Source organism: Eubalaena glacialis, chromosome 8 (assembly GCF_028564815.1).
Source record: "Eubalaena glacialis isolate mEubGla1 chromosome 8, mEubGla1.1.hap2.+ XY, whole genome shotgun sequence".
NCBI lineage: Eukaryota > Metazoa > Chordata > Mammalia > Artiodactyla > Balaenidae > Eubalaena > Eubalaena glacialis.
The window spans coordinates 7,044,290-7,059,516 of NC_083723.1; the positions used below are offsets into that span (position 1 = coordinate 7,044,290).

Here is a 15,227-nt window from a genome sequence, read left to right on the forward strand (position 1 = left end):
TGTCCATTTAGCATTTCTTTCAGAGCATTATTAACTTCCTAATATTCCAAATGCATTTTTAAAAATTTCCTGGGTCTTTGTCTTGTCTGCTATAATGTAAGCTTTACAGAGACGGAGATCTCTGTGAATGAATAAGTGAATTTTCATTTATACCTGTGAGCTAGCTGCTCACGATGAATGAACTAGATAAGGAAATAAAGCTATTCTGATGCCTTATTTTCAGTCATGTTCAAGAAATGTCTACTCCCCCAGAGGGATGGGAAGAAACGCCTCTTTCCCATTTGTGGTCCTGCCCAGAGCTGTCATTGTCATTGTCACAGCCCAAGCCACCCCCCCCACCCCCAGTGACACCAAGCAGGGGCTCCTCCTGGGTCTTCTCTGGGCTTGTTTTACACCCACTCGTCTATTCTCCAAACAGCAGGAAAATATATTTTTAAACTACATTAGACGTTCGCTTCCCTGCTTAACATCCTTCTTTGGTTTGCCAAGTATGTTCCAGATAAAACCTGAATCCCTAACCGTGATCGATAGGATCAAGAGTGGTCTGGCCCCCTGCCTTTCCCAGCCGCCCAGCTGCGTCCTCCCCTTCCCCTGTGTGTCCACTCGCAGCCCGCGCTTGGGCCACGTTTGTCCAGTAAATGAAAACTCTCCGGCTCAGTGACTTAATCCCTGGGAATGATTACAACCGGCATCAGAAAGTCAGCATCACCACGGGGGCTGTGTCTTTCATCTCAGTGGAAATCGTGTTGTCAGTGATTCTAATCGGCTGTCCTGGCAGTACACCGGACCTGTTACAACATGAACCTGAGTTTTTAGTCTAAAAACATACCCTGTTACTCCACTCTCTAGGCTCCAGTCAAGGCAAAATATTTTAGTCAGTTAGGGACCTACGTGTTCCACTTAGGAGTTGAAAAGAGAGAGAATTCATAGCACCTTCCAGCCCCACTCATACCCCACAACCGGGTACACACACCGCCCTCTTTCACCATTTGTTCCGAAACCTGAAAAGCTGCCTTCCCGCAGGAATTCATTGTGTGTGTTTAAACGCAATGTCTAAACCTAGTTAGAGTAGGACCAATCGACTTTAAAGATCTGGACATGAGATTTTCTTTCTTTCCTCAAGTCCATATTGATTCCGTGGTGGGCAGGACAGAAGAATCAATTTTCTTGTCCCTGGACCACTGCTTTTCTTCATTCTTCAGCCTTGCATTTTGCGTGTTAATTCAGGTCATTCGGTTTGGGAATGACCTCTGGAAAATCTATGCAGATCCGTGGTGATACACATTTAGAAGCCAATCTCAAGAAAAGGAGTGGTTAGACTAGCTGGAGACCAGGAAGGCCCCGGGTTCCTGTGTCTGGTCCCTCCCTGTGTGGTCTGGGAACCCAGGCTCAGGCCCACTGCGCTCATCGCTAGTGGCACCTTGCTGTCCAGGTGGGGGCATACTCCCCACGGCATTTGTGTGTTTCTGGAGCAGAGAATTCCATCAAGGGAGGCACAGAGATGGAAGGACCATCAGAACTTTGGAACAGTCTTAAAAAAACACCAATTCTAAAATTACTCCTGCTTGGATTTTTTTAAATCATCATGATTGATTGATGTTGAAATTAAAAGTATGGGGTTTTTATATTTATCAAAGGGAACACAGGGGGGTTTTCTTCCAATTTTTTTATTCTTTAAAAACACAGGCTATAACCTTGCCGGTAAGTCACCTGCGGCTGATGATGTCTGGGTGTGTAACTCCAGCTCCACAGACCGTAATCCGTATGTTTCAGAGTGGTGGTATTCTCTTTGCTGTTATTACTAAAGTTTACTATTTATTGACCACTTACTGTTTGCCTGGGATTGTCTGAACATTGCAGTTGTGTTATCTTGTTTGATCCTCACAACTGTCCTATGAGGCAGACGCTGTCATCACCCCCCTTTACAGGGAGCTGAACTGAGACTTCCAGCATCAAGCAAATTGCCCAAGGCCACAGAAACATGGGCTTTTAAACCTTAGACACAGTGTGTCAACAACGATGACCAAAGACAAGGTGCTGTGATTATTACTGACTCATACAGCAGCGCTTCTTCCTCTTAGGAGTCACCGTTTGGGAGTTGATGACCTTTGGATCCAAGCCTTACGACGGGATCCCCGCGAGTGAGATCTCAACCGTCCTGGAGAAGGGAGAACGCCTGCCTCAGCCGCCCATCTGCACCATCGACGTCTACATGATCATGGTCAAGTGTGAGTGGCCAGCTGCACCTGGCCCTGGGCTGCCCTGAGCCAAGCGCCCCAGGCCTTCGACGCCCTGAAGACATGCTGTCACAGTCCGTAGGCAGGCACATCTGTAAACAGCCCCTCAGACACTTCTGGAAGCACTTACCTGACGCACTGAACACTGTGAGCTGACGTTTGCCCATGTTCACAAGCAAACGAGTAAAATCAAAGTCCTCCATAAGCCATTACACCAAAATATTCTTCTCTCTGAGTTGCTCAATGAAAAAAATTCTGCCCCACTTTTTGAAGCCTGTTACCAGAGAAACTTTTTAAATGCCTAACAATGAGTAACCACAAGAGGTTAATAGAATCGGCATTTCTGCTTTGACGTCAACCTTTTCAGATAGTGGATTTATGTGAGGCCTTCTGCAGTGTAGCAAGTAAACATTTTAATCCAAGTAAGAGCGTGCAGCTTGATTGTGACACTACCGCGCCATCAGAATCACAAATTCAGTAGGCTCTGGGGGTAACATTACATGTATGATGACCATTTATACAGAAGGTAGCACAGGGAATGTGATAGAGTTAATGTAAATATTAAGCCTTTCTGAACTTTAGACCACAGAGTTAATCCGTTTTCACGTCCTTGCTTTAGGTTGCGGAAGCTGGGATCCAGAGAGGTTACATGATTTGTCTAAGGTCACATAGCAGTCTGGCCCAAAATAGCCTGACATCCTGCTGATAGAAAATAAATACGAACCCTCAGGAATCATGAGGATTTCCAGTCAATAGCTGTTGCTCCAGCATGTTTAATCTAGACTTGGATCATTGTGTACTCAAATGCACTGGCACGGTTGAAAGAAGTATCCCCCCCAGGAAAGGCACTGAAGCACCCCTGTCACGTGCACATGTGATTGCTTGAGTGTGTAATACAGTGAAAGCACCAGGGTGTGGAGTTCCCAAACGCCGAGGTTCTTAAGAAAGTCCCTAATTTTCCCTAAACCGAATCTGGTTTCCAGCTTACTAGACTGCTGAGTGAATATGGATGAGGGTGAACGTCAAGGGAGGACTTTACTGAGAGACTGGACCCAGGGCACCCTACAGTCAGAGCAGTTCACAGAAAGCAGTGCATATCATACAGCTGCTGGGTCACTTAAGGTGATGACACCAGAATGCTGGCCCTTGGAAGGGGAGGTGCAGAAAATTAGAGCATGTTATTGCCATTCTGGCTCAAATATGTGATGTCATCATGGTCTTTAAACAGTAATCAGTGCTGGTTTGCCAAGACTGAAAAACCTGTCACAAAGATTAGGTTTCGTCCTCATTTATTTGTCTAAAAGAATCTCACCGTAAGTGCTTTCTTTCAGCGATGCCATCTTCATCACTTCTTTCAGGGTTCTAATTGCACTGACTTTCCTCCTTCCTTCCCCAGGCTGGATGATTGATGCAGATAGTCGCCCAAAGTTCCGTGAGTTGATCATTGAATTCTCCAAAATGGCCCGAGACCCCCAGCGCTACCTTGTCATCCAGGTACCAGCTCCCAGTCTGCACACCCACTGGGAAAGTCCCTCTAATAAGCATCAAATGTCACTATGCTCCGTCCGGTGCCGACACAGCCTCCCCGTCTCGCAGGTCACACCATTAACCCTCAGTGCGTTAGAAGCAGCACAGCCCAAGCTGTGGACTAATTGGAGCACACCGTGGGGCCCCCAGCTCCATCTGCCATCCCTGTGAGCCCCTCACACTCGGCCCCCGTCATTTCATGGTCCCCTTAGACAAAGCCTTATGTCGCTCTCATGGAGAACCGGGGCTTTGGTGTCGGGCAAACCTGGCTTCAGATCCCTGACCCTGTACTTACAATGTGAGGTTAACAAAACTAAGCTCGCAGAGCTGCTTTAAAGATTCCGTGAAATAATATATGCAAAATACTTTGCAAAGCACCTGAAGGTTCCGCTCAGCAATCGCAGGTGCGTGTGTGTTGGAGGGGAGGGACCCCACACCGCCAAGCAAGCAAGTCTCCAGCGCCAGCTGGTGTCCCTCAGTTCGGCTCAATCCGGCACTGTCCACCTGGAGACAGCGTCAGATCCCACAGTCCTCCAGGGCCGCTTCCCCTCCCCCCCCCCCCCCCCCCCCCAGTTCACATGCCCGTCCCAAGTCCAGGTTGTTACCTGGGCATCTGACCGTCTGGCAGAAGGTTCCCACAACCCCCTCCTTGGGTTCCATTAATTGGCTAGAGTGGCTCTCAGAGCTCAGAAAATCTTTTTACTTACTGGATCACTGGTTTACTATAGAAGGATAGAACTCAGGAACAGCCAGACGGAAGAGATGCACAGGGCAAGGCATGGGGGAAGGGCGCAGTTTCCGTGCTGTCTGGGTGCACCACTCTCCCCAGATCTCCAGGGGTTCACCACCCCGAAGCTCTGAACCCTGTCCTTTCGGGGTTTTATGGAGGCTTCATTACATAGGCATGATTAAATCATTGGTCATTGGCAATAGATTCGAACCCTAGTCCCCCTGCCCTCCCAGGAGGTTAGGGGTGAGACTGAAAGTTCCGACCATATAATCACATGGTTGGCTCCACTGGCCACCAGCCCCCATCTTTAGGTGCTTCCAGAAGTCTCCTCGTTAACATAAAAGACACATAGGGAATTCCAAGGGTTTAGGAGCCCTGTGCCAGGAGCAGGGAAGAAGACCAAATGTGTATTTCTCATTGTACACAGCACAGCACTCAGTGAATGCTGTGGCTTTGGCCCTTCCTTTTTCCTCCTGAGCCGTTTGCATTTCCTTTGAGGACTTTGAGACATCAGGGAATTTTCAGTGTCTTAATTCCAGGTCGGGGGAAATGGAAGGAGGAACTGTACTTCCCAGAACCGGGCAGGGAGAGGGGGGACGAGTGTACTAGAACCCAACTGGCAAACACACAAGCACCTGCTGACAGCAGACCCGCCTCGATAGCCAGGGGGTGGAACGGCAGCTCAGCTCTCTGGACCTTTCTGATGGTCTCACAATCTCTGCGCCAGGGGGACGAGAGGATGCATTTGCCAAGCCCTACGGACTCCAACTTCTACCGCACCCTGATGGACGAAGAGGACATGGAGGATGTCGTGGATGCCGATGAGTACCTCATCCCCCAGCAGGGCTTCTTCCACAGCCCCACCACTTCCCGGACGCCCCTCCTCAGTTCCCTGGTACCAAAGTCACTCTTGCTCAGGCTCTGCCTCCTGGTTTGAACAGATTGAGTTTTAGCAAAAAAATGATACCCATCTTGTGGAACTCACGTAGAGACAAAGAAGTAAACGTGAAGCAGATGGTAAAGCCAAAATCAGAATGAATCAGTTCAGTGTATTAATTATCTTACTGCATTGCAACAACTGGATCATAACCTTTTTTGGTCCACTAAGGAACAGAGTTAAATCCGAACTGAACCTAGTTTTTCTAAAGCTAATGAGTCAAGACGAAATCAGGCCCCTTTAACTGTGCCCACTCCCGGAGGTCCCCCGTCGTGCTCTCAGTGGGGGTGGGTGAGCGTCCACGTGCACCATAAACAGCTGCGATTCTTTTTCAGAGCGCCACCAGCAGCACTCCCACTGTGGCTTGCGTTGATAGAAACGGGGTAGGTATCAGCTCCTGTAAACCAGAATTAAATCACAGCTCTGTACCATGGCTTTATTAGACATAAAAAATGCCCACCCCAACCCAGAAAGCTGTGACTTTCCTTCCTGTGTTGTTTGATCCCTACCCTAAGGCCAGCAATTAGCTATCGCTTATCAGAATGCTATTGAAAACACAGTTGATGGACCTGGCCGTTGGTTAGAAATGCCAACTGTCTGGCCAGCACCCCAGACCTACTGACTCAGGATCTGCGGGGAGGGGCCTGGCCGTCTGTATTTGAGCCCACCTTCCAGGTGATGCTGTGGCTTGATGTGTGAAGCCTTGATTGGACCCACACTCCCCAATGTAGCAGCCACTAGCCACATGTGGCTGCTTACATTTACATTTTCATTAATTAAGTTAAAATTTAAAATTCAGTTCCTCGCACCTGTGGTTAGTAGCCGCCACGTGGAAGAGCACAGATGACAGAACATGTCTGTCACTGCAGAAAGCCCCGCTGGACGGCCCCGGCCAGGGCCGTGCCACCTGCCCTGTGGTCTGTGGGCCACCTGTGGGTGGAGCGGGTCCTCTCCCAGACCTGCTGAATCAGAATCTGCAGGTTAACGAGCTGTCAGGGGATCCTGATCCCCGCCGAAGCGAGCGGCACTGGCTGCAGTAACCTTGCCTAATCTCCTCCCCAGCAGAGCTATCCCCTCAAGGAAGACAGCTTCTTGCAGCGGTACAGCTCAGACCCCACTGGCACCTTGACCGAGGACAACACAGATGACGCCTTCCTTCCAGCGGCCGGTGAGTGCCTCGCCCTGGAAGCGGTCATGCTCCTCAGCCTCCGTCCCCGGTGCCCCGGCCAGCTGCTGCTTTCGAGCTGGTCCGGAGGTGGGGCCCGTGGCACGCGTGCAGACACGATGGATGGAGGAACAGGCCGATCGACAGAAACCGCTAGGCACGCGTACGGGTCTCTGAGGGGCTCAGGGCGCGTCCAGGTTGTCTTTAGAATGAATCTGCACATTTTCTAGAATTTGAAGCAAACAGCAGAGATATACGTGTGTGAGTGTGTGAGCATGTGTGGGTGGGTGTGTGACACATTTGATCTCTGTTCTCTCTCCTGGCTCCGTTCTTGGCCTGTGAAACATGTATTTGCCTAATCTAAGCTTTATCCCCAGACAGACCCAGCTATCTCACACACACACACACACACACACACACACACACACACACCCTCAAGGGAGGCTGTCCTCTGAGAACTTTAAATTAGCAAAAGATAAACGTGCCCATTGCTTTGCGAAGGACAGAAAAGAACACAATTTATTTTAGCCAGAGCGTTGTCTCCGCAGGCTTCCCTGCTTCTGTCGTCCGTTGCCTCATTGAAGAATATTCACGGGTTCAGAATGAACCTCGGAATCCCGCTTAGGACGATGCTTTGCTGATTACGTCTGATTTCTTTTCAATTGCAGAATACGTAAACCAGTCTATTCCCAAAAGGCCCGCGGGCTCTGTCCAGAACCCCGTCTATCACAATCAGCCTCTAAACCCGGCTCCAGGCAGAGACCCTCACTACCAGAATTCCCACAGCAATGCCGTGGGCAACCCTGAGTATCTCAACGCCGCCCATCCCGCCTGCACCAGCGGTGCGCTCGACGGCCCTGCCCTCTGGGCACAGACAGGCGGTCACCAGATTAACCTGGACAACCCTGACTACCAGCAGGCCTTCTTTCCCAAGGAAGCCAAGTCAAATGGCATCTTTAAGGGTCCTGCCGCTGAAAATGCAGAATACCTGAGGGCAGCACCAGCAGGCAGTGACCTTACTGGGGCCTGACCACGGAGGATGGCCTCAGCCCTAAAACTTCCAGCCCCTTCAGCCCCCAGGACCAAGCCACGGCAGCTACTCAATCCTGTCAGCCATACTCACATTCACTCTTGGACCCGTGGACTGGTTTGGCCCCATTTGCCGTGATCAGCCCATCTTTCAGCCAACAAGTGCCCCCGACTCGGATGCACTTTGGGGAATTGCAGGGACATTCCTTTGTCTTCAAACTGTGAGGCTTCCACAAAAGGCATCCAGAAAGAATGTTGTCCGTTTGGGCAGAAGTTCACCTTTCAATGAGGTATATTTGAAAAACACTAAATATGTTTAAGGAGTTTTATTGCTTGGGGACCTCTGCGGTTTTAACTGTCATTGATTTTGCTCTTAATGGACTTTTCCAATGAGGGAAAATCTTGCTCGTAGCACCTGTGGCACTGAGTTGACCCAGGCCCACCTGTGACCGAGAAGCAAGGGTCAGTCTTCCAGCTAACACTTGATTCCCTTGGCTCTGCCTGGAGACTCTTCCATTGCAAGACAGTTGAATAACGAACCAGTCCTCTGGATCCTAAGCAGGCCCGATTGGTACTATATCAAATCACGGCAGGTGCAAGAGGATAAGCCACTTTGAATTCTTCCTGGGCAAGGAAGAAACAGAGGGGGTAGAATTCTTCCTCAGACTTACTTTTATATAAATGTCTCCATGGTACTTAACTCTCCATTGGTTGACCAGTGTTTTCTAATTACAGGTATTAGATTTGTTTCTTTTCCATTCCATTGTTTTGAAATTCAGTGTGCTTTCCCTGTCAGCAGGAGGAGACGGTAACCAAGATCAGCTCATATTTGATTCATCAGCATTCAGACCAGTTGCCTTTAATTGAGATGGAATGACACTGCAAAAAAGGAACAAATCCCCCAAATTTGAGTCTCAGAGGAAATACATCAAGTCCTTTGGGGGTCGGGGGACAGGCATGTATTGGGAGACTGCAAAAACGAAGCTGCGCTTAAAACTCTGAGCTCCCCCCGACAAAAAAAAATTTGTTTAAGCTACTCATGGAAGATAGTTTTCTTTTTATTTCACTTCAAGGGTTTTTTACTCCAAGGGTACTTTGCTCCTCACTGGTAAGCTGCCCCCGAAGCTCCTCCTTGCCCTTGGTGAGCTGAAGGGTCCAGGCTCTGGGGCAGCTCTGCAGCCACGTCTTGCCCTCACCACTGGTGGCACGTTTTAGACTAGAGACAGCATTTTGTGTCATGTGGAATTCAGGTGGTAAATATGAAATTTGACTTTGATGATACTGCCTTCATAACATCTATAGGCACGTGAGAAGAAGAAAACAATTTCCCCTTAAAATAACTCCCTGCAATTGGAGGACCTGCTGCTTAGGACACCAGCATTTTCTCAGCTGTGTCCCCACACCCTGACTGTCAACACACTTCTTTGTAGACAGTGTTACAAACACTCTTAGCATCCACCTCAGCCAGGAAGAAATGTTTCAGACAATATTTTCAGCTGCCCATCCCACATCCCACATCCATGATTTTCCTTTAGCTTTTAAGTTATTTATTGACTCAGATGGATCAGGGCCCCAGTTTTGTTACCAAAGTATTTTCTTTTGTCTCAATGGAAATATAAACTATATTCAATTCCATCACATCGTGGTCTAAATACCCTTGAACACCTTACCAGCCTGGCATAGGTACTGAAGATAAATAAAACATAATCCGTGATTCCACGAAATTCACAATTTAGCGAAGAAAATTAACTCACAAATACCAGCCTTAAAACGATATGACAGATGCCAGACATGACATGTCAGCCCAGCCCCGCGACAGCACAAAGCAGGGAGTAAGGGGGACCGGGTCCTGGAGGAGCCGTGGTGGAGTTGGGTTAAAAGACCACCAGGGTGTCAGCCACTGGAAAATGGAAAGTGCATTCCCAGCAGAGGGAGCCTCACCCACGAAAGCATCTGCCACAGGAACCACTCATGCAGCCAGTCTACAGGCCCACTGCCCCTTCCGGCCTGGGAGTTACACTCCCCAAGGGCCCTTCGGGTCCATCCCCACGGGGGATTTGAAAATGATTCAAGGAAAGACTAAACAACATCTCTTAAGAGTCTGAAATTTTATGTCCTTGTCAGTAAACCACTTTCATTATTTATTCACCTCAGAACATAAATACTTTAGCCCACTATTTATCCAGCACTGAGAAACAGAACGATTCACATTCTGCTGTCACTTATTTGTCAGGAAACAGATGGTGAGGGAGGACCACGACATGCTGGTCCAATTGTAGCAGTAAAATCCTAGTATTTTTGTAATTTGAAATACTGTAACATAATAAAACAGCGAGAACTATTCAAGTTTTTTCTTCTTTGTATTTCAGTTTTCCTGCGTAAAATGTAGTTGCTAAAGTCTCTTAAAGATTGTGTTTCCCAAAATGGTCTCACTGTGTCTGTCCAGGGAGATTCAGGGGGGCCTGTAGATGCTTCAGAGCCCAAGAGAGCCTGAGTCCAGCCCGGGGGTCCCTGGGCAGTCAGGAGGGGGGCTCCCAGGGCTCCAGGATTCCCACGTCTTGGCTCTGAGTGGCTGGACCTCAAAGCTTAACGCTCACCCCTTTGGTTCCTCCTAGTTGACACCAGGCCCCGAGGTCCCACAGAGAGCCTGTCTTCTGTTTCCTCCCCAGCCATCCCTGGAACCCTTCCCCATGGCCCAGCCCCAGACCAGGCCTTTGGAAACAGGTCAGGGGGAAGTAAGAGTTAGAGGCTAACATTTACAGCTGACCCTTGAACAACATGGGTGCGGGTCCCCTTAGACGTGGATTTTTTCACTAGTGAACGTGACAGTTCTACACGAGCCCCAGTTGGCTGAATCCTCAGATAAAGAACCGGAGGCTCCAGAGTGCCAACTTACTAAAGTTACTGGCGGGTCCACTGCTCAGAGGGTCAGCGCCCCAACCTGAGTCATTCCAGGGTCAGCTGTCCAGTGGGCCTTACACACATCTTCTCACATAATCTTTAAGGAGTCCCCATTGTCGCACTCTACGAAAAATTGTTCTGTCACCTCAGGAAGACAGAGATGAATCTTCCAAACTCTACGTTTGCTCTGGTCCAAGTTGTCACTGATTTTACAACTAGGAGCACAGTGGTGGAGACAGCAGGTTGCATTCCAGTTGACGATAAGGCTTAGGTATTTGTTGAAGGTTCTTAATTTTGAGCTTTAGCCCTCCCCCGCCCAAACTGCAGACATACATGAACCACGAACTGCGGAAGCACAACGATAGTGGTTCTCAGGCCGGCTGCCCTTGGGAGTCTCTGGGTCCCAACCAAAAAGGGTCTGAATTTGTCTCAGGTGCAGCCTGGGCCCAGGGATTTTCAGAGCTCCCCCAGGTGACTCTGATGAGCACCAGAGTTTGGGGAGCAGTCGTGTAAAGGAAAGGCTCTGCAGGGGAGACTCAGCCTTGGGCTGACGGCCTCCCACTCACGGCGCACTCAGCGTGTAGGATGCGGCTGTTGGGTTTCGGTGACTCGTGGTTCTCACCCTTGCTGCCCGCCAGGACCGCCTGTGAGCTCAAAAGGACCAACTGAATGGGAATTCTACGGGCTCCCCATGTGGTTCTAATGGGCAACCAGAGTTGAAACCCTCATCTCTAAGGTCACCTTCTCTTGTACAAGCCTAGGCGTCTACACCGTGCCCCCAAGTCAGGGCAGAATCAGAGAAACTGTGTGTGTGGAAGAGATTCCTGAGGCAGGGCCAGAACGACCCTGCGGTCCCTGGTGTGCCTGGAGACTCAGCCACTGGTGGCCATTCCAGAAGCCTCTACTTCCTTGTCACCAGCAGCTAACTCATCCTGAAAGTGGCTGATACCCAAATCCGAGCCTTGAGAAAGCCCTGGACAGTTTCATTTTCTAAGAAGTATTAGAAAAATCCATCTCCCGCTGCAGGGAATGAGCTGCTCACCCAAAGTGACAGCTGTTGAAATTGCCCTTGACATCTATTCTGCATTTCTTTCCTGGTGACGAGTGCATTATTACAATGTAATGATCTTTGTTTTTTCTTTGCTGGGGCTGTAAAACCTTAGTGAATAGAAACCCCTACCTCTATCACCAATCAATCACACCGGCTGTATCAGGAGCACAGATTTTTTACTATTGAAGACACATTCCAACAAGATTTTTAAATGTAAGCCTATTTTTGTAACTTTTTTGAGCACTGAACTTTGTAAGGTATATTTATAGGAAAACTCACTTTTCTACTAAAAGAAATAGCTTACTTTAGAAAGACTGCAAGAGAATCAAAATTTGAAACTGAAATTTTTGTTTAAAGGGATTTGACTGAAACAAGAGAAAATTCTCTTCTCTCTCATAAAAAGGCACATCATCATTGCAGAGCTGGGCTAGGTCATCGTCCTGATGAAGAGGAGACTCGTTTTTATATCTATAAAATGAGAAAAAGGTGGAAAGCACATTCAGTTTCTTGGTCTGAAGGAGGTTCATTTGACTCTGGCGCAATTCAGTGGGAAAGAATCACTGTTACAACTAAGACACAACTTCAACTGCATGCCGTACTCCACCCATCTGCCAACGGGACCCTGTAAATGTGAGAAAAACAGTAGCGGAGCACTTGGCTGGTTTATCTATCCCTATCTGATTTTGATGCAAAGTATTTCATTTTTGTATTTACAATTGATATGCGATTACAATATAGACTAGAAATACCAGCAGACCCCTAATAACGTTTAGCCTGTTTGATGAATGCCACCAACGGTCTTCCAAAGTAAGCCGTTCCCGCACCCTAGGGATGGGGCTCTCAACGCTGGCTGCACAGTGAAATCGTGGGGGGAGCTTTTGAAAATCTTGAGGCCCAGCCGTGCCTCAGGCCAGCGAAACCCAGGATTTATACTTCGTAAAGCTCCTAAAATCATTCTGATGTTCAGCCAAGGCTGAGAACCACCAGCCTAGGGATTAGCCACAGGTGTGTGGACTTGCAGGCAGATTCTGCAGTTGTAGACACCTGAGGATTGAGAGAAGTCCAAGCACAAAGACCCCAGCATCGGACTTCCCTGGTGGTGCAGTGGTTAAGAATCCACCTGCCAATGCAGGGGGCACGGATTCGAGCCCTGGTCCGGGAAGATCCCACATGCCACGGAGCAACTAAGCCCGTGCGCCACAACTACTGAGCCTGCGCTCTAGAGCCTGCGAGCTACAACTGCTGAGCCCACAAGCCTAGAGCCCCTGCTCGGCAACAAGAGAAGCCACCGCAATGAGAAACCTGCGCACCGCAACGAAGAGTAACCCCCACTCGCCGCAACTAGAGAAAGCCTGTGCGCAGCAACGAAGACCCAACACAGCCAAAAATAAATAAATTAAATAAATTAATTTTTTTAAAAACCCAGCATCACTCGCTGAGCGTCAGGAACCTGGATGGACGGGGAGGGTCCAGGGCACGTGCCCAAGCACTAGAGGGGAAAGGGCCAAACCAATCGATGAAAAGGAAATACAGAACAGACCCCTTTTTTCCATGTCTTCCATTAAAAGTGGACTGATCATGAGCATCCTTGCTGCTTGTGCAACCAGCTGGCTGCCCTGCCTGGAGCCACTGTGCATCCTTTATTGCCCAGGGAGAAAGGAAGCAGTTAGCCGCAGAGGGAGCCGGCAAGGAGATTGCATGAGTAGTTGGATGGCGCTTGTAAAAACCAGAGCCAACGAGAGGATGCTTGCTTTAAGAAACACGTCTTATTTTTTTTATATATATATTATATCTGGGATAAAAACTGAAGCAGTTAGTACTATTTTCTCTTCCACAAGCACAGTATGCCTTCCGAGATTATACATTCCTATCTGAATTGCCAGCAGAAGTACTAAAAATCCCCACCTTATCACTTGGTAGATAAAACTACACATTTTTAGCTGCGTTTACTTGTTTGTTCTTTAAAAAAAGAAACCCTTTTGACTTAATTTGGCTACAGAGTAATCTTGCTGTATAATATAAACTCTTGGAAACAAAGACATGCTATGGATCTGATGACTGATATTAGAGGTGATGATGTAACTGATTAGCCTCAGACACCAATAACTTCGTTTTGAAACAAGCAATACTCTTTATAGCCTCTATATATGGTACGTTTTAACATTGTAAAGTTTTGCTATGATGAAAACAATATTTGTACAAATGGAAAGCAAGATTTTCTTTTATATGGTTTACACTGTTGATCAAAACATGTTGATTGTATATGGAGTATTAAAAAATTAGATGTATACTATTCATTGTTCGTTACTCATACTTATAAAAAATAATATTGCATTCTTGTTAATGCAGTGTTGGTATTAGTTATTAATCATATCTGACCTACTGTAGATGTTCTTTCCTGGCAACTTTTTCACGTTCACTAATAAACTTTAGTTTTAGAGCAGTTTTAGTTTCAACAACTGCAAAACTGAGGCGGAACTGCGGAGAGTTACCGTATGCTCTCTGCTCCCCGGGCTCCCCGCTCCGCCGTCCACACCGTAGGGCCTGATACGCTTCAGCGAGTGGGGCCGTCTCGATGCCGTGCTGTGCAGGGCACACCTCCCAAGATCTCCCCTTCCCAGATCTCCTCCAAGAGAGAGGCCTCCTTGCGGAAGAGTCTGTAGCAAGGTTGCGTTTCCTCAGGACACCAGAAGTTTGTGACTCTGCTCCGTAATAAACACTGAAAGTCAGAGACGTTCACGAACCACAACCTTGTGCTCGGGCGTCGGGCCCAGCTGCTCCCACTCTCTCCCCGTCACCCTCCGTACCACGGGGAAGACCTGCCCGCCCTGAGCCGTTTCTTCACTCGCCCGTGGAGGAAACCAGCAGCGCTGAGGGAAGATGCTGTGTTGAGATTAAATCCTTGAACGGCTCAGGGAATCGGAGGTGGTTTGTCATCTGAACTGGCCATAAGGGGCAGTGGGCGGTGGGAGGGAGCACCCAGGCAGGAGGCAGCAGTCACCTGGAGCCGTCCCACCCTCCCGAGGCCACCGCCCAGGCCCCCCCGTGTCACAAGCTCCCTAATGCTGGCTGCGTAGACGCCCATCACTCCCAGGGGAGGCGCAGCTTTGTTTGGTGTGGTGCATCCCGACGATCGTTTATCACCTACGTGCAACACAGGCTGAGGGGGATCTGTCATTCAGGTGGCAGCAGGACTTCAGGTTCCGGAAGCATAAGCGGGTCCAGGGACCTCTCCGGGTCGCTGTGGGACCCCCCAGGCCTCCCTGGCCTCCCGGCCTCCCGAGCCCCCAGCCCCTGGTGTGCTCGGTGCCCTGGGAGGGGTGAGCCTCTTAGAGCTCCCAGCCTTCCATCAGGGCTGAACCCTCACGGAGAGAAGGGTGAGGCAGACAGGGACAGTGCTGGTACCCCGGCTGCCTGGAGCCTGAAATGTTGCCCCCAAAGGAAGGTCGTGGCTTCCATCCCCACCTCAGGGCAAACGCAGCAGCACCCCGCTCTCCCCCCACCCCGCCCCGGAACCCTAGCTGAAGCTCAGTGCACATGGGGTTTCAGCTTGAAGAGATTCTGCCTTTGGAATCACAAAGGCCAAGTCATCACAGCTCTCTAGGGAGAGAAAAGCTTTCCCAAGAATAGGAGGGTCTGAAAAAGATGGG

General features: G+C 49.0%; 1 protein-coding gene across 3 annotated transcripts in view; it reads left to right on the plus strand.

Annotated features, from left to right (window-relative positions):
* The window catches only part of EGFR (epidermal growth factor receptor), a 195,010-nt gene extending 181,140 nt beyond the window's left edge, over positions 1-13,870 (plus strand). For 2 of the 3 annotated variants that reach the window (XM_061198320.1, XM_061198322.1), the window contains exons 23-28: positions 2,082-2,228; positions 3,634-3,731; positions 5,222-5,389; positions 5,767-5,814; positions 6,494-6,599; positions 7,265-13,870. In XM_061198320.1, coding sequence (XP_061054303.1) covers positions 2,082-2,228; positions 3,634-3,731; positions 5,222-5,389; positions 5,767-5,814; positions 6,494-6,599; positions 7,265-7,626 — 929 coding nt within the window. In that variant the 3' untranslated portion in view covers positions 7,627-13,870. The remainder of the gene's footprint in view (positions 1-2,081; positions 2,229-3,633; positions 3,732-5,221; positions 5,390-5,766; positions 5,815-6,493; positions 6,600-7,264) is intronic. The other variant, XM_061198321.1, reaches the window with a different exon arrangement.
* The last annotated feature ends 1,357 nt before the right edge of the window (positions 13,871-15,227 follow it).